Source organism: Prionailurus bengalensis, chromosome B4 (assembly GCF_016509475.1).
Source record: "Prionailurus bengalensis isolate Pbe53 chromosome B4, Fcat_Pben_1.1_paternal_pri, whole genome shotgun sequence".
In the NCBI taxonomy this organism is placed as follows: domain Eukaryota; kingdom Metazoa; phylum Chordata; class Mammalia; order Carnivora; family Felidae; genus Prionailurus; species Prionailurus bengalensis.
Genome location: NC_057358.1, coordinates 93025149 through 93052312, shown reverse-complemented (window position 1 = coordinate 93052312; position 27164 = coordinate 93025149). Strand labels below are relative to the sequence as shown.

Below are 27164 nucleotides of genomic sequence, written 5' to 3'. Positions count from 1 at the left end.
ACCAAAGATTCATATGGTGAGAAATGAAGATCTAATGGAATGTGATATGAGACCAGTTATATAATTTGCAGGAACCAGCACAAAATGAAATGGGGCCCCTTTCAAAAAACTTATTAGGAATTTTAAAAAGGTAACAAAAGAGCATTTAAGCTAAATGTAGGTTCTTTCAAGCGCAGGGTCTTGATAGATTGTATCATGTCCATAAAGTTGGGCCTGCTGGCATGTCTGAGGATTTTAAAAATCTTATTTGCAGTCTGACTCTTTTTTTGAAGAATTTAAAAAATGACTATTATCTCACAAATTCTACAGAAAAAAAAAAATCCCCAGACCAAAAAGACTGATAGGATGTAATTATTTGGATTCACAAATGTAACACAGTTATAGACATATACAATAATCTTAACAGATATTGATTGATCGGGGGACAGGTAGATTAAAGATCTTATTTCTAGACTTAGCTGTACATTATCCAGTTGAATGAATTTAAGCACACCACTCTGTTTTCCTGGGTCTTGGTTTACAAATCTAAAAAAGTGAGGGAATAAACAATAGATAATCTCCTTGATTCTTTAATTCTGTGCTGTGCTTCATCATGTTATCAAGAGTTATTAGAGCTTGTATTTTAGTGATGTAGTTACTAATCCCAAATATTTGGCCATATAATAAATATATTCCTAATATATATATATATATATATATATATATATATACATATATATATATACATATATATGTGATTTTGAATAAACATTCTCAATTCACAAACTCCCAGATAATATATAATTCCCAATTATCATCCCCAGTATTTTTTTTTTAAGTAGGTTTCATGCCTAGTGAGGAGCCCAGTGTAGGGCTTGAATTCACAACCCTGAGATCAAGACCTGAGCTGAAATCAAGAGTTGGATGCTTAACTGACTGAGCCACCTAGGCACCCCTGGACCCCACTATTCTTAATTCTTCACCCCAACACCATATTCCAGTGGATAAATCAAGGGATGGGCAGGCCCAATTTTTACTCCTTTTCATAAAGTTGGAAATATTCCTTCCAGTAAGTCACAAAGAATTTGGCCGTTGGCTTCCTAGATGGTGGTGAGTGCCGATGGTGTGTCACAAGGTTTTGATAAGCCTTTCTTGTCCGTCTGTCACTTTGTGAGCACATTATCTGGGACATATTTTTCCTTGAGGAGAGCTACAACAGAACTTATAATTTCCATACTTTTCACTTGTTTAACATGAGGCTTTTGTCCCACAGATAGGTTTTGATCTTGTTTATTCTTTGGGAAGATAGCCCCTCATAGAGTTTTCTGGCTTTTGCACATAAAACAAAACATGGAATTGTCCTAGTAAGTAGGGATTGGCTAAAGAGGCATAGCATCATGTTTCCAAAATTAACCATAAATTCTATTTAATTAAAACCCAGCTTCCTACAGGTTAGCTATGATAGCATTGGGATTAGAACTTGAGGGAAAATAACTCAGAGCAGATCTTCAATTAAGCATTCAGGTTCCCACTTATTCAGAACTATGGGTAAATCTCTAGGTGAATATGCTTTTAGGGAACAAACGAGGGTTACAAAAGCAATACAACAATTTCTGGTTTTAGGGAACACAGTCTAACATGGGAGATGACACATAAATCTGACAATGAGGGGTCAGTGCTCTTACAGAAGTATGAACCAAGGGGGTCTGGCTGACTCAGTCAATAGAGTGAGCGATTCCTGATCTTGGGGTCATGAATTTGAGTCTGACGTTGAGCATAGAGTTTACTTATATAAAAAAAGTATGAACCAGGTTCTAAGCCTGAGTAGAGGATATCAGTTTAATTTTAATAAGGATATTTTGGGAGAACCTGTGGAGATAATGGTTTTTATGTGGGGCTTGCATGGATGGGCATCACTCTGAGGAGCAGATGACAGGGAAGGGAACCCAAGGGCAAAGGAATAACATAAGCCAAGGTTCACGCTGTGTTCTTTTTACAAACGACTAATCATCTAACCTGCCTAAAGAACAACACATAACTTTTCTCGAGTGCTTACTGCATGCCAGGCAAAATTCTTAGCCGTTCACATGGATCATGTGACTTAACTTTCAACTGAAGCCTGGAAGGAGGTACTAATAGTCGTCCTGTTTTAAAGACGAAGAAACGGAGTCATAGGAGAGTTAAGAAGCTTCCTCCAAATCACATAGCCAGATAGCAGTGGAGCCAGGATTCGAGTCCGTATCCATAAACATAATAGTCCAGGGTTTAGAGCATGCAGGTTGAAATGCAAGGTGGGCTGGAGGGTGGAGGGCTTTCTGTACAATCCTGAAGTGTTTTACTTCAAAAGTAACTTACTGAGGGAGGAGAAAGAATCCTATTTTTTTATTTTTATTTTTTGTATTCGGAAGGCAAAGAAAAAGAAAGATTCTCCATTATTGTTTATTTGGTTATTAATCGACCATCTAGAGCTACACTGTTCAAAACCGTAGCCTCTAGCCACATGTGGCTACTGGGCATTTGAAATCTGACTTGTCCAAATTGAGACATGCTGTAGGTGTATAATGAAGGCTGGATTTCTAGGATTTAGTATGAGAAAAAAAAGGAAAATATCTGAATAATAATTTTGTGTGTTGGTACATATTAAAATGATATTTTGGATAGATTGGCTTAAATACAATATATCTTAAACATTGTTTTTTCCCTGTTTCTTTTTACTTTTCTTAAGCAAGCTGCTAGAAAACTTTAATTTATCTGTTTACCTTAGATTATATTTCTATTGGGCCCTTTTGGTCCAGGGCAATGCAAAGCTGTGGCAGATATGTCACTAACCAACTTTGCTGAAGGACTTCCTCACCACCTTGGTCTTTGAACCACATTCTTTCCTTGCTTTCTGGTCATTTGCAAGAAAAACTTTAAAAGGCACCCCCTTTGTAAAGGTTGGAGCACCCCTACAATTTACTTTTTTACTTCCTCCCGACCACAAACAAACGATCCATGTGCTTTGTGGATGAAAACTCCACATTTTACAAGGGGAAAGGAGGGAGGTGCAAAAAAATTTCCAATCCCTGAATGGTGTGAAGTAAAAGTGCTTTCAAAGGATCCCACAAGAATGGTACAGGTGGGCATAATGGGTCTGTCTCATCGTCAAAAGACCCAGGGAGTTGAAAGGAAACTCTAACTACAACACCAAAATGCCACAAAACCATAGTTATTAATACAAACTAGCATCTCTGCCTATCTGTCACCATCTCATCTGAAAAAAAAAAAAAAAAAAAACTTGTGAAAATACGTAATCCTGAGGACTTCAGCTAGGTATAAATACCAGCAGCAAAAGGAGATGTAGTACATTTTTCTGATTGTCTGCTGGTCGGCTATTAGAAAAGAAAGATCGGCTAAATCCTTCGGACCTGATCAACTTCATCCCGGAGCTACTGATTTCAACTACTTCGGCCTAACTCTCCGAAATGATGAATTACACAAGTTTTATTTTCGCTTTCCAGCTTTGCGTAATTTTGTGTTCTTCTGGTTATTACTGTCAGGCCATGTTTTTTAAAGAAATAGAAGAGCTAAAGGGATATTTTGTAAGTATGACTTTTTAGTAACACTCGCTGTGGTTGAGATGAATGCATGTTGACTTGGAGTTGTGTCTATGATAGACTGCCATCTCTAGGCCATAGTCATCTTGAGGAGACTTGGTGTAATTTTGCCTGTTTACCAGAGGCGTTGTTTAACTACATGATCTAGATGTTGTTGTTACCCTCTGCTCAACTTGCTATAGAGATTTAGGGGGCATTCATCAATCTTCCAGAAGATGGGAATAATATGGGTATAAAGGACAGTGATGTCGATAATTTTGTGGTGAGAATCTATTAGATTGTGATGTTGGGTAGTGTGCCATTGAAACAATGACTAGCCATCTAGATGATCAGAGCACGCTGAAAAATCAGGAATGATGGTAGCAATGGAAGGTCAGGGTTAGCATGAAGAATGGTAATCTGACATAATTAATGAAAGAATGTGAGGTCCTTAAGTTCGGGCTTAAAAAAAGATTACAAGTATTTTGCTCCAAAAAATGGTTTCAAAGTTCTACTGCCGCATCTAGATGATCTAGGAATTATTCTTGAACTCAGTCACTCGCTGAGATTTTGTAGGAGTTATAATCTGGCTCCTATTAAAAAGGTTTTCATTTTGTTTTATGAACTTTTTAAAATTTTATTTATGGTAAATTAAAATAGTTTTTGCATTTCAAAAATTTTGTTATTGGTCCAAAATGTAGCTATTATAACTGTAGCTGGTATACTTAATATTCAAGCATTCACAGGCTATTTATTCTCACATCGTCAAATCAAATCTCTCTCTCACACACACACATTTGGAACTATCTTTTAAAGCTGACATAATGCCACATAGGAGGGCACAGGTAGATGTTATGAAGACCAGTACCATAGGGGGGCAGTATTTTATAGTGATATGATTTGGCTGAATTTTTTTTTTTTTTTTTAACTAGGCTTGAAAATACTTTCTTTTCCTTACTATAATTATTTGGGATAATTGAAGTATCACTGGCCTTCTTGAGTTCATTTGTAATATTGCAGTTTAAGAGTATACTAGAAAATAAGAAGGCTAAAATAGCATGATGGTCTTTGGTTATATCCAACACAACAGCTTTAATAGTGTTGAAAAGAAAATCAGCGAATATTGTCAGCACTAAATCTTGAAGTGCAGTTTTAGGGAAATTAATGGGCTAATTGTAAATCATGTTTCTTTCTTTTTTTAGAATGCAAGTAATCCAGATGTAGCAGATGGTGGATCGCTTTTCGTAGACATTTTGAAGAACTGGAAAGAGGTAAGCTGGGTATTTCCATTTGGCTGATTTTCTTGTTGCTTATTTTCTGATGCATAAATTCACATCGACCTCTCTTTGTGATCTTTTCTTCCAAGGAGAGTGATAAAACAATAATTCAAAGCCAAATTGTCTCCTTCTACCTGAAAATGTTTGAAAACCTGAAAGATGATGACCAGCGCATTCAAAGGAGCATGGACACCATCAAGGAAGACATGCTTGATAAGTTGTTAAATACCAGCTCCAGTAAACGGGATGACTTCCTCAAGCTGATTCAAATCCCTGTGAGTTGATCTTAATTCTTTCTTTGGTTTCATTACAGAGGATCTTGCAAAATACCTAATTTCCAGAAAGCTGATCAGCTACTGGGTACAGTTGGTAAAACTGTGAAATGAACCCATGGTCCAAACTCCTCCTTAGTAATTCCATTTGTGCTTTGGGGTAATTTTGCTAAGCCTGTACAGAAATCATTTAATTTTGTGATTTGGGGAAATGCTGGCATTGTCTCTGTAGTGCAAAGGCAGGTGAACGGACAAATCCGATGAGGAGGAAACAGTGAAGGAGTCGAGGGGAGTATTGGGAAGCACTTCTCTCATCGCCCCTTTTTTTGCGTGAGGGAAATTCTCTTGCTTTGGCTGGGAGGCTGCAGGTCTTAATGGAGAGTGCAGTGGGGAGTAGGGGGTGGGAATGGAGAAGATTTGTGCCCTCCTCCCAGCTTGGCCACCAAGGAACCACGTGACTTCAGATGAATCACAGGCCTGACTGGTGCTCACTTTCCTCATCCTAGAGAGAGCCTTTTGGGCTCACTCTAATTTCTATGGTCTCCTTTGCTCTAAAACTGTATAATCACATGGATATAAAAAAGGGAATGAGATAGCAAAAACTATGGCCTTTGAAAAGGCACTAGGTGCATTCCCCTGCCAGGCTCTGGTCAACCCCTCATATTGTGCAGCCCAAGTAGCAGTAAGAAAGTGTTTTTGTTTTCAGAGAAGAAAATAGAATTTATACCTTATGAAAAAATTGTTCTATCAACTTTTGGATGCTAAACCGTCTCAGCTGGAGACCTCCGTCAGTTCCCAAGCCTTACCTGACGAAATTGTCTTGAGTCTTAAAGTTATGGCTTCTAGAAGCTGAAAGATAACTTTGAAGCATAAAGATGAATGACATTTTCCAAAATTTTATCTAGGAGACAAAGGCCTCCTGATTCCTCTGGGTGTGGCTTTGATGTAATAGATGTGAATGAGAAAGGGAGGGGTCCGGTGATGACTTACCCTCTCAGGATTTGGCAGCTGTCACTCTTCCTGGGCCTGCCTCTCACTTCTCTCAGATAAGCCCTCTCAGATAAGTGCTTGTTCTTCAGGATCTCTCTAGTCTCAAGGTGGTACAAAAGTGGTTTGGAACATTATTAGACCATTACTCTTGTCCACTGACAGTGTTTTCCAATGTTCAGTGGCTCTCCTCCGGCCACATGCCAGAGCCTGAAAAAGTCCTCATTCCTGACCCAGTGCTGCCCCTGGCTTACTGTTCAGTCCTGGGTGAATCTCTTAGTTTCTTGGTGATACTTTGAACACCGGTAAGGAAAATCTATCACTTGCAAACGCAGCTCACAGAAACTTTTTTCTATTCTGCTGTAACTGGGCCTTGAAACAAAATCTGTGGGTCCCGTCCTTCCCAGAAGCTCCAAGCCTCCTGCTTCATGATGGGTGATTTTGAGTGAGCTGTCAACAATTGCGTCCTCTTGCTCCATTGCTAACATATTTAAGAATGCTATGTTTTTTAATAATTACTTCTGAAGCCTAGATCCCCCTAGTTATTCTCAGAAATGTAGCAAGGTGGCCACAGTGTTTCCAGTATTAGAAAGAAAAATCGTGGCAGAGCTCCCTATTTTATTAAACATGAATTCACCTAAATGGTCCTGTAGGTTAGAGTAAGGAAATAGTTCAGTTTGCCGGGATAGAAAGGTGCAGGGAAATTTGCTGCGATTCCTAATTTTAAACGTTCATACCAGTCATTGATGACTGCCATGTAAATATGATTAGTGTCTATTTTTAATCCCATTGTGGAAGTGATGAGACTGAGCTAATTTGGGGGAGATGAAACATTACAGTATTCATCCGTCCTAGACTTGGTGTTTGCAAAGTACTGAACCTGTATTCATGGTTCTCAAACTTTGGTGAGTAACAGAGGGACCACACAACTTCCTGGGTCTTCTCTGACTTCATGTATCTGGGTCTCTGAGTTCTTCATTAGGTCTCCAGGTTGTTCCACTACATGCCAAAGGTGAGGACCATTGACCTATAGTAACTTATTTGATTAATCAAAGACTAATTAAAGTCCAAGGTGGGTAGAATCGGTAGAGAGCCTAGAGGTGATTGAAATAATCTCATTGTTTTGATGAGAAAACAGAGGTTCAGAGAGGTTAAGTGACTGGTTCAAAGTCACAGTTATTGCACACACAGGATCCAAACCCACATTTTTTATCACTCCACCTCAAGGCTCTTTTCGCTATATAATTTCGGGAATTCTCTAGCAGTAAATTTAAGGATGTGTCATGTACCCCATCATATTACAGCACAACTGGCAATTTAATTACAGTTGTAGTCTTAAGTGAAGGAACCATCATTGTATATTAAGGTAATAAATTGACAATGAAAATCATTTTTTTTGAAGGAGTAATTCCATTTTCCTGATAGTAATAGCAGAATATCCTGATGGCTTGTATGCCTGATATTAATTTTGCTGCTTTCTTTTCCAACAGGTGAATGATCTGCAGGTCCAGCGCAAAGCAATAAATGAACTCTTCAAAGTGATGAATGACCTCTCCCCAAGATCTAACCTGAGGAAGCGGAAAAGGAGTCAGAATCTGTTTCGAGGCCGTAGAGCATCAAAATAATGGTCATCCTGCCTACAATATTTGAATTTTTAAATCTAAGTCTATTTATTAATATTTAATATTTTACATTATTTATATGAAGAATATATTTTTAGACTCATCAATCAAAGTATTTATAATAGCAACTTTTATGTAATTAAAGTGACTATTAATATATATATTATTTATAATTCCTGTATCTTGTGACTGTTTCACTCAGCCCTCTCCCCTTCTTCTTCCTGACTAACTAGGCAAGACTATGTGATTTCAAGGCTAAATCTCAGGGACCAACTAGGCAGCCAATTTAAATAAGACTCTGTGGGTTGTGCATTTATTTCACTTGATGATACAATGAACACTTATGAATGAAATGATGCCATCCAGTCGCTGCCTATTTGGGAACATGTCTGTGTTATAAGCCACTGCTCTAACGGCATGTCAGACAGCACTTGAATGTGTCAGGCGATATGACTTGTCTCCTGATTAAGAAAATAGCATTTCTGTTCATGCCTGGTGTTTCAGAATATCACTGACAACTATGACTGTACCCAAATGGAAAGTAATTAATTTGTTTAGTTAATGAATATTTAATATATATGAATAAAGTATAATTTCATAACTCTTCATGCTGTGTCAGACTTTGTCTAAGTGAGGACTGGGGTAAATGAGCTATACTCTAAGGAGTTAGTAGGAAGAAAGTCATTTTTTAGCTGTGGAAACCTTAGAGTTGAGTTTAGCCCCAAATGTGGTGTTTCTCTCCACTGGCAATTTGTTGGTTTCCACTGTTCCACGTGGCAGCTGTTTGAGTTATCTTTCCAAAATAGAATTTAATTACATTACCATTTACTTTGGAGCTTCTGCCATGGAAAGTAGTCCAAATTGTTTAGCTTGGCACGCAAAGATTTATTTCTACACCTTCATCAACTCCCGACGGCATCCTTTATCTAGGCCTCCCCCATCTCCGCTGTCCACCTTGGGCAAACACCACCGGCTGTGGAATAGTGAGCGTGAGCTCTAAGGCGAGGGGTCTGGATTGGAATCTTGGTTCTGCCATTACAAGTCGTGTGACTTTTAATGAATTCTAAGCGCCAGTTTCCTTATGTGGGAAAGAAGAATAATTGGGCCTTCCTCATAATCCTGTGGTGAAAGTTCATTCTTTCACTCAAGAAATACTTATTGGAGCAACTACTATGGGTCTGGTGAGGTTCTAGAGACTTAAGTTACCATCATGAACAAAACAGACAAAAATTCCTGCCCTTGAAGAATTTCAAATTTAGCAAGGGGGGGGGGGGCGCCTGGGTGGCGCAGTCGGTTGGGCGTCCGACTTCAGCCAGGTCACGATCTCGCGGTCCGTGAGTTTGAGCCCCGCATCGGGCTCTGTGCTGACAGCTCAGAGCCCAGAGCCTGTTTCGGATTCTGTGTCTCCCTCTCTCTGACCCTCCCCTGTTCATGCTCTGTCTCTCTCTGTCCCAAAAATAAATTAAAAAAAACGTTGAAAAAAAAATTTAGCAAGGGGGAGACAGATCACAAACCAAATACATAATATGTTAGCAAATTGCATACTATATTAGAAGGTGTTAGGTGCTGTGCAAAAAGGGTATGGCAGGATGGGGGAAGTGGGAAAACTTTACAGCTGAGTGGGTGGGCTAACGGGTTAAATGGAGTGGTTAGAGTTGGCTTCGTTGAAGAGATGACTTTGAGGAAGCACTTGTAAGAGGCAAGGGAGGTAGCCATTCAGATTCCAGGCAAGGGGAATATCCTTACAAAGGCTCTAACGTGGAGATTTGTCTTGCATGATAAGAGAAAAGGCTAGATCTGTCTGGAGTTGAAAGAGAAGTCTGGACAGTTGATATACATTTGGGAGCTGAGGCATACAGAAGGTATTTAAAGACCTAATACCAGGTGAACTTGTGAAGTTCATGAGTTTACAGAGTGAAGAGAAGGAGCTCAAGGATGGAGTCTCCAGGCATGCCATCATTAAGAGGCTGAGAGGGGTGCCTGGTGGCTCAGTTTGTTAAGCGTCCGATTTCAGCTCAGGTCATGATCTTGCGGTTCATGAGTTTGAGCCCTGCATCGGCTCTGTGCTGACAGCTCAGAGCCTGGAGTCTGCTTTGGATTGTGTGTGTGTGTCTCTCTCTGCCCCTCCCCTGCTCATGCCCCATCTCTCTCTCTCAAAAATAAATTAACATTAGAAAAAGAGAGAGAGAGAGAGAGAGAGAGAGAGAGAGACTAAGGAGAGCCCAGCAAGGGAGACTGAAAAGAAATGGCCAGTGAGGTACGAGAACAACCTAAAAAGTGAGAGAGACACCCTGAAAGCCAAGTGAAGAAAGGGTTTCAGGAATAAACTGTGTCAAGTGTAGATAGGTCTATTTAGATGAAGCTGAGAAGTGACCCCTGGATTTAGCAACATGGAGATATTGGACAAGAGCAATTCTGATGTAGGGTAAGATTGAAAGCCTGATTGCAATAGGATTAAGAGAGACACTAGAGACAACAAATCTGGATAAATCTTCTTAGAAGTTTTGCTGGAAGAAGAGCAAAGAAAAAGGTAGTTGTCAAGATATGGGAGATGAAAAGAAGTTGTACATTTTTTGGTTGTTGCTTTTGATGGGAGAAGAAACAGCATGCTTATGTGTTAATGGAAATAATCTAACTACGGAAAAAATAATAGATGATGTAGGAGAGATGGGGAGAATGGCAGAGTGGCTTCATGAGTGTATAAGAGAGGTCAACTGCGGACACAGGAGGAATTGGCTTTAAGCGGGTGCATAGAAAGTTTATCATTATTAATAGGTTAGAAGGTAGATTATGTGGTTGCTAATGTTAGCAAGTGGTTAAATGTGATGGTGAGAAGTTGGAGAAGTTTTAACTATTTGCTTAAAGTTTTTTCAGTGAAATAGGAGACCAAAGTTCACAGAGGAAGTGTTGGAGGCTTGGGAGGAGCAGAAGAATGAAAAGATCACGGGAATGCAATGTGGATTGCCAGGCAGCTTTAAGGGCTCACTTGAGGTCCACAATCATGAAGTTAAGGGACACCAGTTAGTGTAACTGAGTGGTTTTCTCCATCTATATAGAGTTGTTGGTGAAGATACAGAGTAGTCAGAGAGTTACATTTAGCAGACTTTAATTTGGCCAAGGAAGTAGGACAGAGGAAGACAGGACAAGGAGGTTATGGGGATAAATTGGCAATAAACTCTGAGCTGATTAAAGACAGGAAGGAATATATCCAAGGTGAAGGAGGGTGAAGAAATAGAAGAAAGGATATCTGCCCCACCTCCAGGCCCAAAAGATGGGAGAAAACCAGCCACCATTTGAAGGGGACAAAGGTGAAGGCGTGCCCTTAGGAGAGAATCAGTTTATGTTTTCAGTATGAGGAAGTTGAGGTGTAATGGATTTAGTTAGTTCTGGACTGTGAATTCCAGAAGACCCAGTGAGTAGGGGTAGGATAGGAGGTCATAAAAGAGAATGTACATAAGGATGTGTTCTGAGTCTTGGACTTCTTATGATCACTGACATAAACAAACATAATGGGTATAATGAGATCAGTTCTGCTGGCTTTGGGGCATATAGTGGTGGCAAGATTGTGAGTGTCAAGGACAGAAAGGGATAGGTGCCCGGAGCTTCCTTCTCAACTATTTAGCTTAACCCTTTCATAAAAGTAGGAAATAGGGGTGCCTGGGTGGCTCAGTCGGTTAAGCGTCTGACTTCGGCTCAGGTCATGATCTCACGGTTCATGAGTTCCATTCCCGCATCGGGCTCTGTGCTGACGGCTCAGAGCCTGCTTTGGATTCTGTGTCTCCTTCTCTCTCTGCCCCTCCCCTACTCATGCTCTGTCTCAAAAATAAATAAAACATTAAAAAAAAAAAAAAACAAAATAAATAAAAGTAGGAAATAGTGAATTGTTAAGTGAAAGTCCATGTACATGGATCAATTTGGCCATTGAGTAATCAGTGGTCATTATTTTGATTACTGGGTAGCTACGTAACAGTGGGTAAGAGTTGATTCCAAAATTTTGAATCTTGATGAGGCAAGATCGAAAAGAAATTGGGCTGATCTTGGCACAGCTGCAATTGATATGAGCTGCTGTTGGCGTCTCCACTCATTAGTACTAAGACTGATCGATGTATCATTTATGATATCAACAGATAGAGGACTGCTGTGAGATTATCTTGTATGGTCCATAGAAGCAGACCATACCTCTGTGGAAGGGATTGGAAATTCCAACTGTCAATTGTCTTGAGAAGTGATTAACCATGAAACGGGAAACGAAGCCCCAAGAGGTGGGCCTTGGTTTAGCACTGCATAAACCATCCCCCTCTCTGCGGCTGGTGTTAGTTTGGCAGGCTTTAAGACATGGAGTGATATAGACTTTATTAGGTGATGTGATGGAGGCTGGGAATGAGACAGAGAGAAGACTCTTTAAGTGAACTTGAGTTGAACTTGCAGTAGTTCTAAACTATACACTGTATGTTCCTTCCATTATATGCATACCTATTCTAAGAAGTATTATAGGGCTTAGAGAAGGGGTAGCCTGTGCTTTAGGCTAAGGGACCTAGGAGACAGCACTGGTCAGGGAAATACAAATCAAAGCCACAATGAGATACCACCTCACACCTCTCAGAAGGGCTAAAATTAATAACCCAGGGAACAATGCTGGTAGGGGCAGTCATCTCCTGGCTCATGAGCATCAGGGATAACAGCCAAAGCCCAGAACAGGAGGATCCTCTTGGATAAAGTCCCACCCTTAGCGACTCCCAGATACAGCTGGTGTATCCTTGCTGGCAGAGTGATTTTGACAACTAGGCAATTGGTACATAAGCATTAAGGGTCCTTGAACTTTCCTCTTCTTTTTCTTGTCTTCTCTTCACTCTCCCTGCCTCTTCCTATCTTGAACAATATAACCCTAAAGTAATTATGTGCATTAGAGTAAAGTAGGCATCAGTAGTTGTATACTATGGGAAGTGAAATTCCAAGCAAGGTGAGAAGGGTGTACAGGCAGGGGGAAATCTGGTGTGGAAGGTGTTAGAGCCTGAGCAGAATATGGAGAATGTTCAAGAAGGAATGAGAAGTATATTAGATTTCTGTTGCTGCCATGATAAATATCATGAACTTAGTTGAATAAAATAATACACATTTATTATCTTATAGCTTTGAAGGTTAAAAATCCAAAGTAAGGCTCAATGGGCCAAAATCAAAGCATCAGCAAGGCTTCATTCCCTCTGGAGACTTTCGAGAAAAATCCGTTTCCTTGCCTTTACTATACTAGCCTCTGGAGGAAACCTCCATTCTTCAGCTAATGGCTTCCCTCTTTCTTCTCCAAAGCTAGTAAACTACCATTTTCCAATCTCTCTCTTTCTCTCTCTCTCTCTCTCTTATTCTGACACTCCCACCTTTCTCTTGTAAGGGTCCTTGTGATGACATTTGGACCACTTCGAGAATTCAGGATAATGTCTCCATGTCGAGATTTTTACTTAATCATTTCTGAGAACTTCCTTTTGCCATATAAAGTAACGTTCAAGAATTCCAGGAATTAGGATATAGACAACTTTGAGGTGGGGGGATAATTATTTAGCCTACAAAGGGAGGCGGAATGAAATGCAGCACAGTGAACATCATTAGTAAAGAGATAAAGGAAAGTTGTTGTTACCAGATAAGAATGCAATGAAATGAATACAGCATACCTTCTATGGTATCTCTGTGTGAGATGTGTAACCTACGCTCATCATGAGAAAACATACAAGCACAAACTGAGGCATGTTCTATAAAATAACTGGTCTGCAGTCTTCAATGTATTAAGGTTATGTATGTTAAAGATATGCTGAGGACTGGGAAATAGTTTATACTGAAATGGATTATAGAGACATGGCAGCTAAAGGCAATGTACAGTCTTGACTAGATCCTTTATCTATAAAAGGCATTTTTAGAACAACTGGTGAAGCCTGAATGGGGTCTGAGGATGAGATAGCAGTAATATGTCATTGTAAGCTTTCTGATTTGGACGGTTGTATCATAATTATGTAGGGAGTGTCTTTGTGTTGGAGATGCACACTAAAGTATTTAGGGGTGAAAGGGCATCAGGTCAGGAACTTACTTTGACACTATTTAGGGGCTATAAGCTTTTCCAAGTCTTCTGTTAGTTGGTGATTGTTTCAAAATAGAAAAAAATATGAAAAAGCCACTGTGAGATTATTTCAGAGTCACAAGCTGGTAAAGTCTAAACTTCTGGAGCTACTTTGTTCCTATCACACCAGAAAACTTAGAATTCCCCACGTATACATGTAACAAGTTGAATTTTCCAAAGATGATCACATTTATATATTTAATCCATCCCCATGCTTTTCTTATAAGGGGACTGACATTTTGTTCCACTGAGAGGTGGAGGGTACGTCCCTCCTCTAAATGCTGGGCATGGGCTTGTGACTTCCCCCACCAGTGAAATATATGGAAGGGAGGCTCTGTTCCTTCCAAGTCTAGGATGCAGCTTTTGCCTGGCTTTTTCCTACACCACCACCCCTCCCCACCTCAAAACATTCACCCTTGGAACCTATCATCATGTTAAGATATTCAGGCTGCAACTAATCTTTGACGAAGCAAGAAAGAATACCCAATGGATAGAGACAGTCTCTTCAGCAAATGGTATCAGGAAAACTGGGCAACAACATGCAGAAGAATGAAACTAGACCATTTTCTTATACCACATGCAAAAATAAACTCAAAATGGATGAAAGACATAAACGTAAGACAGGGAGCCATCAAAATCTTAGAGGAGAAAACAGGCAGAAACCTCAGCTGCAGCAACTTCTTACTTGACATGTCTTCAGAGGTAAGAGAAAGAAAAGAAAAAATGAGTGTTGGGATCTCATCAAGATAAAAAGCTTCTGCACAGTGAGGGAAATAATCAGGAAAACTAAAAGGCAACTGACGTAATGGGAGAAGATATTTGCAAATGCCAAATCAGATAAAGGGTTAGTATCCAAAATCTATAAAGAACTTATCAAACTCAACACCCAAAAAATAAATAATCCAGTGAAGAAATGGGCAGAGGACATGAATAGACACTTTTCCAAAGAAGACATCCAGATGGCCAACAGACGCATGAAAAGATGCTCAACATCACTCGTCATCAGGGAAATACAAATCAAAACCACAATAAGATACCATCTCACACCTGTCAGAATGGCTAAAATTAATGACTCAGGAAACAACAGATGTTGGCGAGCATGTGGAGAAAGGGGAACACTTTTGCACTGTTGATGGGAATGCAAACTGGTGCGGCCACTCTGGAAAACAGTATGGAGTTTCCTCAAAAAATTAAAAACAGAACTACCCTATGACCCAGCAATTGCACTACTAGGTATTTATCTAAAGGATACAAAAATGCTGATTCAAAGGGGCACATGCACCCCAGTGTTTACAGCAGCACTATTGACAATAGCCTAAGTATGGAAAGAGCCCTAATGTCCATTGGTTGATGAATGGATAAAGAAGATGTGGACACACATATACACAATGGAATATTACTTGGTGATCAAAAAGAATGAAATCTTGCCATTTGTAACAACATGGATGGAACTAGAGGGTATTATGCTAAGCAAAATAAGTCAGAGAAAGACAGGTATCATATGATTTCAGTCCTATGTGGAATTTAAGAAACACAACAGATGAACAAAGGGGAAAGGAAGCAAAAATAAGATTAAAAACAGAGAGGGAGGGGCGCCTGGGTGGCGCAGTCGGTTAAGCGTCCGACTTCAGCCAGGTCACGATCTCGCGGTCTGTGAGTTCGAGCCCCGCGTCAGGCTCTGGGCTGATGGCTCGGAGCCTGGAGCCTGTTTCCGATTCTGTGTCTCCCTCTCTCTCTGCCCCTCACCCGTTCATGCTCTGTCTCTCTCTGTCCCAAAAATAAATAAACGTTGAAAAAAAAAAAAAAACAGAGAGGGAGACAAACCATAAGAGACGCTTAAATACAGAAAACACACTGAGGGTTGCTGGAGGGCTTGCGGGAGGGGGGATGGGAGGGCACTTGTTGGGATGAGTACTGGGTGTTATATGTGAGTGATGAATCACTAATTCTATTCTTGAAACCATTATTACATGATATGTTAACTAACTTGGATTTAAATAAAAAATAAACGAAAGAAAAAAGAAATTCAGGCTGCACGGGGAAGTCATGTGAAGACGTTCTAGCCACCAGTCCCAGTGAGGCTTCCAGCCAATGCCAGCATCAACCACCAGACATGTGTGTGAACAAGCCTTCAGATGATTCTAGCTCTAAACATTTGAATATTCTAGCTGAGGCCTCAGACACCAAGCTGCTGCTTGTGATTAAAAAAAAAAAAATCATGGCAAACTTTCAGTTTCAGTTCTGACGTATAAAGAGCCTGGACATTGTCACTTCAGTCCTTAAAATAAGAAAAAAGCTGGACAAATTGAAAATCGATGACTTTTCTTGGTCTTATCAGAGAACTGAGTTTGCAGGACGAACTGCCACCACAAAATCTGGAGGGACTAGAAAATCCGGAGAGTCACAACCAATATCTGCTTATAGGAAGCAGAAAAGACTGGAACCATCAACTGGTAAGAAGACTTAAATAATCATTTTGACGAATTGCTGGAGGCTGAGTGCAGACTAACTGAGGGAGTAACTCCTGAGGACTTAAGTGTTAGGGCTTCCCCCAACACTTTCATGGGATTTATTTATAGGAATCTCCTTAGATTCTCATGGTGAAGATATGAGAAAATTTCCTATGGCCTTGGCAGGGAGGAGGGGAAGAGAAATCTTTGTCCAATGTGTCTAGAAACAATGGTCTTGTCTCCAGGGGAAAAGACCTTACCAGAATCTTATAAAGAGCCTGGGAGGATGCTCCTCCAATTCCAGCCTCCTCTGGTCTTCCTGTGTCACCTAAAGCTATATAAAAAGAAACATGTGTGACGATCACAGCCCTAAGACACAGGCCACAAAAACATTGAGATTTTTTTACGTAAAAAAATTTTGTTAATGTTCATTCATTTTTGAGACACAGATCGCGAACAGGGGAGGGACAGAAAGAGAGGGAGATACAGAATCCGAAGCAGGCCCCAGGCTCTGAGCTGTCAGCACAGAGCCCAGCCCAATGTGGGTCTTGAACCCACGAACTGTGAGATCATGACCTGAGCCAAAGTTGGATACTCAATCGACTGAGCCACTCAGGCACCCCCCTGAAACATTGAGATTTAATGGGAAGATTATAGAACACTCACCTACTTCCCCATATCTCACTGCATACTATTAGGATCTCGGTACAATAATAATCAATTACAGTTAAAGCGAAATTACACAGACTCACTCTGAGGAATGGTACTTAGGGAAACACAAAGAAAGGAGACACCAGCAAGGATACTAGAGGCATTTGAAACCTTTGGCATGCCAAGAGGTAAGAAAAAACACAGGCTGAAGAGATAAAGCAAGCATCAGAACCAGACTCAGGTATGAGATACGACAGAGATGTTGAAATTATCAGGTAGGAAATTTAAAACAACTACAATTAATATGTTAAGAGCTCTAGTGGATGAAATAGACAATATGCAAGAACAGATTGGTAATGTCAGCAGGGAGATGAAAATTCTAAGAAAGAATCAAAAGGAAATGCTATAAATAAGAAGCACAGGAACAGAAATGAAGAAAGCCTTTGATGGGCTCATTAGTGGATTCAACACAGCCAAAGAAAGAACCAGTGAGCTCAGAGATGAGTAAATAGAAACTTCCCAACCCAAAATGCAAAGAGAAAAAAAAGTGAGGGGAAAAAAAAAACAACACCACCAAAACCAATCCAGAATGAAGCATCCAAGAATAGGAGGGCAATTTCAAAAGAGATTACAAAATTACAGATCCATGGGGCGCCTGGGTGGCTCAGTCGGTTAAGCGTCCAACTTTGGCTCAGGTCATGATCTCATGGTCCATGAGTTCGAGCCCCGCGTCGGGCTCTGTGCTGACAGCTCAGAGCCTGGAGCCTGCTTCAGATTCTGTGTCTCCCTCTCTCTCTGACCCTCCCCCATTCATGCTCTGTCTCTCTCTGTCTCAAAAATAAACATTAAAAAAAAAACAAAAACAAAAAAACAAAATTACAGATCCTCAAGAACACCAAGCAAATTCACATAAAGGTATATTTAGGAATATTGTATTTAAACGCAGAAAAATAAAGACAAACAAAAAATCTTGAAAGAGGCAAAGGAAAAGGAAAATGCCTTACCTGGGGAGGAACAAAGATAAGAATTACAACAGATTTCTTGTCAGAAACCATGTGTGTTAGTTTTCTATTTCTGCTGTAACAAATAAGCACAAATTAACTGGTTTAAACCAACACAAATTTATTATTTTACAGTTCCAGAGGCCAGATGTCCAAAATCAGCCTCAGAAAGCTAATACCAAGGTGTCAGCAGGGCTGTATTTGATCTGGAGGCTCTAGGAGAGAATCTATTTCTTTGCTTTCTTTGGACATTCTAGAGGCTGCTTGCATTTGCTTGACTCATGGCTCCTTTCCTTCACCTTCACAGTCAGAAACATAAGGCCGAGGCCATCTCTCCAGTTCTCTGTCTTCTGTATCCCTTTTCTACTTATAAGAACCCTAGTGATTACAAGGGGCCATCCAAATAATCCAGGATAATTTCTCCATCTCAAGGTCAGGGGATTACTAACCTTAGTTCCATTCATAACCTTAATTCTTATATTCCATTGAATCTAACAAATTCACAGAAGTAAATAAATGGTATACAAATGAGAAAAAAGAAATAAGACTTCACAGATGACACCATTGTCTATGCCAATAATCCCAAGGAATTGACAAAAAAAAAACAAAAAAACCTCTTGGAACTAATTAGTGAGTATAACAAGTTTGCAGAATACAAGGTTAATATGCTCAAGTCAATTACTTTCCTAAATACCAACAATGAACATTTCAAATTTGAAGAGCACAGAAATAGACCCTTACAGATATAGTTGCCTGATCTTTGACAATGTTGTAAAAACATCTCAGTGGAGAAAGGATAGTCTTTTCAACAATTGGTGTTGGAAAATTGAATGTCCACATGCAAAAACAAAAATTATCCTAGATAAGAACCATAGCATTGATAACCATAAAAGTGAAAAAACAATAAAAGAAATTTTGGATCCAACATCAAAGACTTGTTATTTTTTCTACATCTTGCATTGCTGTTGTCTATTAATTATGAGATTCTGGGACACTGGAAGACTTTTATTTGTGTATTCTTTGGTGTTCCTTTGGAGGAAGATTGGTGCTTGACTGATACTAGTGAGATGGATTATCTGGACTGATGCTGATGCGGCAGCCAATTCCTGAGGGACAAGACTATAATTTCTACATTGTTTGAAATGACAGTAAGTAACACAGTACATTAAAACTAGTGAAAGGAAAAATGGATTATATACTCTTGTTTATGACAAAGGAGAAATAAACAGTTAAGTTGGAAACAACATGGAATCATGAGCTTTTTTTTTAAAGGGTCATTCCCTGAGGTCACTCTCTTCTACCCTGAGTGTTCATTTAAAAGATTTCATTAGGCACCTCTAGTACCTAGATTTTGGTCTTCTTCACCAAAAAATAAGGGCTCCTTGAAGAGGTATTGATACTATATTTGGAATAGAAAAATTCAAGTTGAGCTCAGGACATTTTGTAGCCTGTTGCTTGTTGCCTAACATTTTGTTGGTATTACTATCAGTCCTGTAACAGCTATGCAAGTTGACTTTATTCTGCTTTATTTATTGAGTGCTTGGTATATGCCAGGCTCTGTGCTATACCCTTTATTGTTACTACGAACTCTTGACTCCTCTAAAAAAAAGCACCTGTTGATTAACCAAATGTCTCTCTGCGTAATGGAAAGAAAGTTTGACAAAGCCGTACTAATGTCGTAAAGAGGGGAAGTCAATGATGGATATTAATAGGGCTTAGGGAGTATGGGCTCAAGTGGCTTGAGAAGAATCTTTCAAAGAAAGGGGATTGAGTTGGGGGAATTTTGTGTTATAGTAATATAATAGTTTATATATTTATATAATAGTTTAGGTCTAGTGGAAATTGTGAGGCAAGTTTCTGTTAAATAATAAAAATTCACTTGAGTACATTTTAAAGATCTAATTGGCTTTATTAATCAGTTCATTAATTGGGCAACATCCAATCTAGCAAGTAGAGAAGAGCTCAAAAGGGTTATAGACAGGGAAAGGTTTTTAAAGTCAGGATAAAGATGTCATAAACAGAGAAAAAAGATTATTTCAGGTGAGATCACCTCTGTTTGGAGAGAAAAGGGTCTTAATAGGTAGATTATTCTATCTTCCTTTGGGGGATGAAAAAGACCCATGTGACAGATTACCTTACTGGTGCTGACCAGACAGTTCCTGACTGACCAGTTAAAACTACATTTTTAGGGGGTAGAAACTATAGTTAGGTTAGGTATTAAGTCTCAGCTTACTGACTTGGGGCCTTAACCTCAGTGACACCATTTTGGTCCTGTGTTTTTTTCTTGAAGGAAGAAATAGTTCCTTGAAGGAAGGAATAGTTCTTGAAGGAAGTTCCAATATGTAAGCAGTTATTTGATTATCAGGTAAGCAGTCTATTGCCTTAAGGAGATTGTTTGTCCTAAATGAATTTTCAATAATATCCTAAAGCAAACAATAAAGTTATAACTGCTTGACAGCTTTATTTTCCTGGGGAAGAATTCCTTAGAGCAAATAGTTCAATCACCTTGACCCACGTGGTTTCAGGTCTCCTTCCTGTTAGTCAATCTGTGTGAATGCTGGCAGCCTTAGTCCTCACTAATGACGTAGATGTCACAGGTGTCCTATGACCTCTGGCTCCTGTAATGATGTTTGGGGTTTATTTTTGACATATTCTAGCCCTTATATAGGGCTTAGCTCCTCAAAATAACACACTCACACAAAGGCATTAATACTCATTAGTTCAGAATGTGTTCTAAAACTTTCATTAAGGCATTGAAGGCAAGAACAATGATCACATATTCAGAAGGTTTTTGTGTTCAGTTTTTACTTAAATGTACTATAATAGGGGATAGGGATTTTTCTCTTTTCTCCACACAGTACCCAATTTCTTTTCCTATCAGGATTTTGTTCCAGGAACTTTTAGTTTCACACTCTTTTATTATAGAGAGTCATTTTCCCCCTCTTTCTTTCAAGTTTGACTGGCATGGAATCCATTCCCTGGGGCTTTCAGCTTCCAGTGCAAGATTTATTAATCATTTCCAACTAAGTCAGGCTTCCCTATAAAAAGTCCAAATTTTTTATAGTACCAACTACTGAAAAGAATATAGTTTTCCTTTTTAGTTTTACTATCTTATTTGTTTTTAACGATAATTTTATGTGCTAGCCATCATTAAATAGTTACTCTGAATGGATAGGTGATTGAAAGAATTGAAGAGCATTGAAGTAATTTTGGCTTATCTGGAATGTAATTAGCATCTGAGTGCTTATAAGGAAGGAAAAATATCTTTCTTCTTTACTCTTATAAATGCTTGACTCCTTGTTCTTCTTGTAACAAATGACAGATTAATAAGAGGAAAGCATATTGTTCCAGTTCAAGATGGGGACATAGGAAGACCCTGAACTCACCCCATCCATGGAACACACCAAATTACACCTATCAATAGAACAATTCCTCCTGGTGAAGAACTGAGGGCTGAATGAACAGTTACTGAACAACCAAAGATAGAACAGCAGGAATACAGCAAAGGAGACAAAGACACTGTAAGGAAGAGAACACCCAGCAGTGGGGAGGGACAGTACCGAGGGACAGGGAACAGATTTCTCCGTCCTTGGACACAGAAAAAAAAGCTGTGGTTTAAGAGAGCAACTAGTACAGAAAAAAATAGACACCACCAAAACTCTGGGGTGAGGAGCTGTGGGAAAACTCTCCAGATCAGAATGACTAGAGAATGAAATGGTTTCTGTTCTTATCTCACCTTAAAAGCCTATACCAGAGAAGATTGTGACAGGCAGATTCCGTTGTCTCAGTGAGCTTGCAACTTTGGCCCGCGGAGGGTTCTCAAGCCCACACCAGCCCTATCGTGCTAACATTTTCTTCCCCTCCACCTTAAAAACCCATACCAGAGCAGGGTCAGGATGCCATGAGGGATGAGTTTGGATGCCACAACAAAAGGGTCTCAACACCATAACTGGTGGATGTGGTCAAACAGGGGGAACTTTCAACCTCAGCAAACCCAGGGTCTACAATCCCAAACCAGCCACCCTGTGGTATTGGGGCACAGAAAATAAGCTGCAGTTTTATGTGTGTGTGTGTGGGGGGGGGGGCAGGGGTTGTTTTTGTTTTACTTTTTATATTTGTGGGGTTTTTTGGTAGTTTTTTCTTTTTGGTTTTTTTTTTTCTTTTCTTCCTTGTTCTCTTTCCCCCCTTTTTTCCTTTTTTATATTTTAATTATTTTTTCTTTTCTTCTTCTTCTTCATTCTTTCTTTCTTTCTTTGTAAAAGGCCATGTTTTAAAAGAGTAACTAGCATATACAATCACAGCTCAAGTCAGCCAGTAAAAGACATCAAGCATACAGTCTGCGTAGGGGGACACCATAAATAAGATCATTCCTTCAAGTTTAGGAAAAATAGCCATTTCATCTAATCCATAGAAATAAACCCAGAAAGTCAAGCAAAACAGGAACACAGAGGAATATGCTCCAAAAGAAAGAACAAGGGAAAAACTCAGAAAAAGACCTAAATGAAACAGAGATGAGCAATATGCCTGATAAAGAATTTAAAGTAATGACAGTAAAGATACTCACTGGGCTGGAGAAGACAGTGGAAGAACTCAGTGAGATTTTCAATAAAGAGATAGAAAATAGTAAAAAGAACCAATCCGAGTTGATTAACTGAAATAAAAAACACACTAGAGGGAATTAACAGTAGACTAGTGGATGCAGAAGAATGAATCAGTGATCTGGAAAATAGAGTAATGAAAAACACATAAGCTTGAGTAGCAAAAAGAGAAAAGAACTTCTGAAGATGAGAATAGATTAAGAGATCTCTTGGACAACATCGAGTGGACAAATATTAGCATAAGAGATCCCAAAAGAAGAAGAAGACAGAGTAAGGTGTAACTAACTTATTTGAAAATAATAACTGAAAACTTCCTTAACCTAAGGAAGGAAATAGACATCCAGATCCAAGAAGCAAAAGTTCCAAACAAGATGAGCCGTAGGAGATCTACAACCTTGGTAGATGATAATTAAATTGGCAAAGTTTAAAGATAAAGAGAGAATCTTAAAAGCAGCAGGAAAGAAACAAATAGTTACCTACAAGAGGAAACCTACAAGGCTATCAGCTGAGTTTTCAGCAGAAACTTCCTAAGCTAGAAAGGAGTGGCATAACATATTCAAAGTCCTGAAATGAAAAATCCTCCAAACAAGAATATTTTGTCCTGCAAGGTTATTATTCAGATTTGAAGGAGAGATAAAATTTCCCAGACAAACAAAAGATAAAGGAGTTTCTTACCACTAAACCAGCCTTATAAGAAATGTTACAGGGATTTCTTTAAGTGTAAAATAAATAGCCATAATTACACATAAGAAAAATATGAATGAAAAAGATGTAAAATAGATAACATATACATAAAATACGGAGAGGGGAGTAAGAAGGGAAGCGAATGACAAAAAGAAAAAGAAAGATTAAGAATGTGTTTGAACTTAAATGACAATCAAACTAATATGGACCACTATTAAGATATTATATGTGAACCTTATGGTGACCAGGAACCCAAAACTTATGATCAATACACAAAAAATAAAGAGAAAGAAAGCCAAGCAAACCACTATAGATATCCATTCATCACAAAGACAGAGCCATGAGAAAAACAAAGGAATAAAGGACTACAAAGCGACCAGAAAACAAAATTTTAAAATGGTAATAAGTACAAACCCATCAATAATTACTCAAAATATAAATGGCCTAAATGTTCCAATCAAAGACATAGAATGGCACAGTGGATAAAAAAATAAGACCCACCTATATGTTGTCTACAAGAGACTCACCTCAGACCCAAAGATATGTACAGACTGAAAGTGAAGTAATGGAAAGACATTCACCATGCAAATAGCAATACTTATATCAGACAAAATAGACTTTAAAACAAAGAGTGTAACAGGAGACAAAGAAGGGCATTACATAATGATAAAGGGATCAATCCAACAAGAGAATATAACAATTACAAATATCTATGTACCCAGCATTGGAGCACCTAAATACAGTAGGCAAATATTAACAGATATAAAGAGATAAACTGATGGTAATACAGTAGTAGTAGGGGACTTTAACACTCCACTTACATCAATGGATAGATCACCCAGACAGAAAACCAATAAGGAAATGATGTCTTTGAATGACACGTTGGGCCAGATGGACATAACACATATATACAAAACATTCCATTCCCAAACAACACTTTCCTATCAAGTGCACATGGAACATTCTCCAGAATAGATCACATATTAGGCCATAAAACAACCTTCAATAAATTTAAGAATCTTGAAATCATACCATGCATCTTTTCCAACTACAATTGGATGAAACGTGAAATAAATCACAAGAAAAAAAAACTGGAAAAAACCCACAAACATGTGGAGGCTAAAGAACATGATACTAAGCAAACAATATGTCAGTGAAGCAATTGAGAAGAAATAAAAAAATACAAAGAGACAAATGAAAACAAAAGCACATAGTCCAAAATCTTTGAGACACAGCATAAGCAGTTCTAGGAGAGAAGTATATAGAAATACAGGTCTACCTTAAGAAACAAGAAAAAACTCAAATAAACAATCTAACTTTATACCTAAAGGAACTGGAAATAGTAGAACAAACAAGACCGAAGGTAAGTGGATGGAAAGAAATAATAAATGATGAGAGAGCAGAAATAAATGATGTAGAGACTTAAAAAAAATGAATGAAACCAAGAGCTACTTCCTTGAGAAGATATACAAAATTGACAAACCATTAACCAGACTCATCAAGAAAAAAAGAGAAAGGACCCAAATAAATCAGATCAGAAATAAGAGAGGAGACATAACAACTGACACCACAGAAATACAAAGGATTATAAGAGCAAACTATGAAAAATTATATGCCAACAAACCAGACAACCTAGAAGAAATGAATAAATTCCTAGAAACATATAATCTTCCAAAACTGAACCAGGAAGAAGTAGAAAATCTGAACAAACTGATAAAAGTAATGAAATAGAATTGGTAATCAAAAAAATACCCCAAAATAAAAGTCCAGGATCAGATGGATTCACAGATGAATTCTAAGACATTTTTTTAACATTTTATTTGTTTTCGAGAGACAGAGGGAGACAGAGCATGAGGGGAGGTGGGGCAGAGAGAGAGGGAGACAGAGAATCTGAAGCAGGCTCCAGGCTCTGAGCTGTCAGCACAGAGTCCAACATGGGGCTCGAACACATGAACTGTGAGATCATGACCTGAGCTGAAGTCTGATGCTTAACTGACTAGCCCTGAATTCTACCAGACATTTAAAGAAGAGTTAATACCTATTCTACTCAATCTATTCCAAAAAATAGAAGAGGAAGGAAAGCTTCCAAATACATTTTGGAGGCCAGCATTACCCAGATATCAAAATCAGACAAAAACACCACAAAAAAGAAAAAATAGGTCAATGTTCCTAATGAACATAGATGCAAAAATCCTCAACAAAATATTAGCAAACCACACACAGCAATGAATTAAAAAAATGATTCACAACAATCAGGTGGGATTTATTCCTGGGATGCAAAGATGTCTCAATATTTGCAAATTAATCAATATCAGGTGCCACATCAACAAAATGAAGGAAAAAAAATCATATAATCATCTCAATAAATGCATAAGAAGCATTTGACAATATTCAACATCCATTCATGATAAAAACTCTCTACAAAACAGGGTTAGAGGGAACATACTTCAACAAACGAAAGGCCACATATGAAATACCCACAGCTAACATCATTCTCAATGGTGAAAAACTAAGAATTTTCCCTCTAAGGTTAGGAATAAGATAAGGATGTCCACTCTCAACATAGAATTGGAAATCCTAGTGACAGCAGACAAGTAAAAGAAATAAAAGTCATCATATTGGTAAAGAAGAAGTTAAATTGTCACTGTTTGCTGATGACATGATACTGTACATATAAAATCGTGAAGATTTCACCCAAAACTACTAAAATTAGTAAACGAATTTACTAAAATTATAGGATACATAACTAATACCCCAAATTGATAGCATTTCTATACACTAACAGTGAACCTGCAGAAAGAGAAAACTTGTAAAAACGCCATTTACAATTGCACCAAAAAGAATAAAATACCTAGGGATAAACTTAACCAAGGAGATGAAAGATCTGTACTCTGAAAACTATAAAACACTGATGAAAGAAATTGAAGATGATACAAACAAATGGAAAGATAGTACATGCTCATGGATTAGAAGAGTTAACACTGTCAAAATGTCCAGACTCAAAGCAATCCCTATCAAAAACCAACAGCATTTTTCACAAATGTAGAACTAATAATACTAAAATTTGTGTGGAACTGCAGAAGACCCTGAATGACCAAAGCAATCTTGAGAAAGAAGAACAAAGCTGGAGGCTTCACAATTCCAGATTTCAATTTCAACAACTACCCCAGTTACCATCAAGAGTTGAATGGATAAGGAAAGCATATTATATATGCACGACGGAATATTACACAGCCACAAAAAGGGTGAGATCATGCCACTTGAGACAACATAGATGGAACTTGAAAGTATTATGCTAAATGAAAAAAAAATAAAAAGCAGAGTCAGAACTACAAATACAGAGAACAAACTGATGGCTGTCAGAAGTGGGGGAATGGGGAACATGGGTGAAGGAGAGAAGAAGATACAGGCCTCCAGTTATGGAATGAGTAAGTCAGGCCAAGAAAAAGAAGTGCACAAGGAATACAGTCAGTGATATTGTAACAACGAGGTAATGGGATGGATGGCAGCTATACTTGTGGTGGACAATCTTGTCATATCACTAAGTTGTACACGTGAAACGAACGTAACATTGTGTGTCAACCGTACTCAAACAAAAAAAAAAATTAAAAATTAGAAAAGCATAGAAATTTCTCAAATTCCTTCAGCTTGAAATATTCAATACATTAAGGTGCCATATTTTGGGATAGCATGTCCTGAACCCTGTCATGATCATAAGAGAAAACACAACGGCACAAGAGTTTCATACCCTGCTCTCTTTACCTAGAATAAGAAGCTGGTAGCCTCATGACAAGGCTTCTTTGGGGCGTGTGGTGATGAGGGATCAAAGGTGAAAATGACATCACCATCTGAGTGGCAGATGTAAAGCCATATCAAAGAACCATGGGCATCCTGGCTATGGCCACACCCCCCGCCCCCGGCGTGTGTAATAGTCCAGTGTAAAATAATACTAGTGAGCAACTAGT

The 27164-nt window shown here is 38.7% G+C and overlaps 1 protein-coding gene across 1 annotated transcript; it reads left to right on the top strand.

Moving 5' to 3' along the window:
• Positions 1–3376: 3376 nt before the first annotated feature.
• IFNG (interferon gamma) lies at positions 3377–8318 on the top strand. Its single transcript, XM_043563401.1, has 4 exons — positions 3377–3560; positions 4757–4825; positions 4921–5106; positions 7581–8318. The coding sequence occupies exons 1-4, from the start codon at positions 3444–3446 to the stop codon at positions 7713–7715; spliced, it is 507 nt and encodes a 168-aa protein (XP_043419336.1). The 5' UTR covers positions 3377–3443; the 3' UTR covers positions 7716–8318.
• Positions 8319–27164: the final 18846 nt, after the last annotated feature.

What these genes read in the sequence shown, in the direction of transcription:
- IFNG (XM_043563401.1), top strand. Translation starts at nt 3,444, where the DNA reads ATGATGAATTACACAAGTTTTATTTTCGCTTTCCAGCTTTGCGTAATT. An exon ending in TTTTGAAGAACTGGAAAGAG is followed by an intron (nt 4,826 to 4,920) that starts GTAAGCTGGGTA and finishes TTTTCTTCCAAG; the next exon opens with GAGAGTGATAAAACAATAAT. An exon ending in TCAAGCTGATTCAAATCCCT is followed by an intron (nt 5,107 to 7,580) that starts GTGAGTTGATCT and finishes CTTTTCCAACAG; the next exon opens with GTGAATGATCTGCAGGTCCA.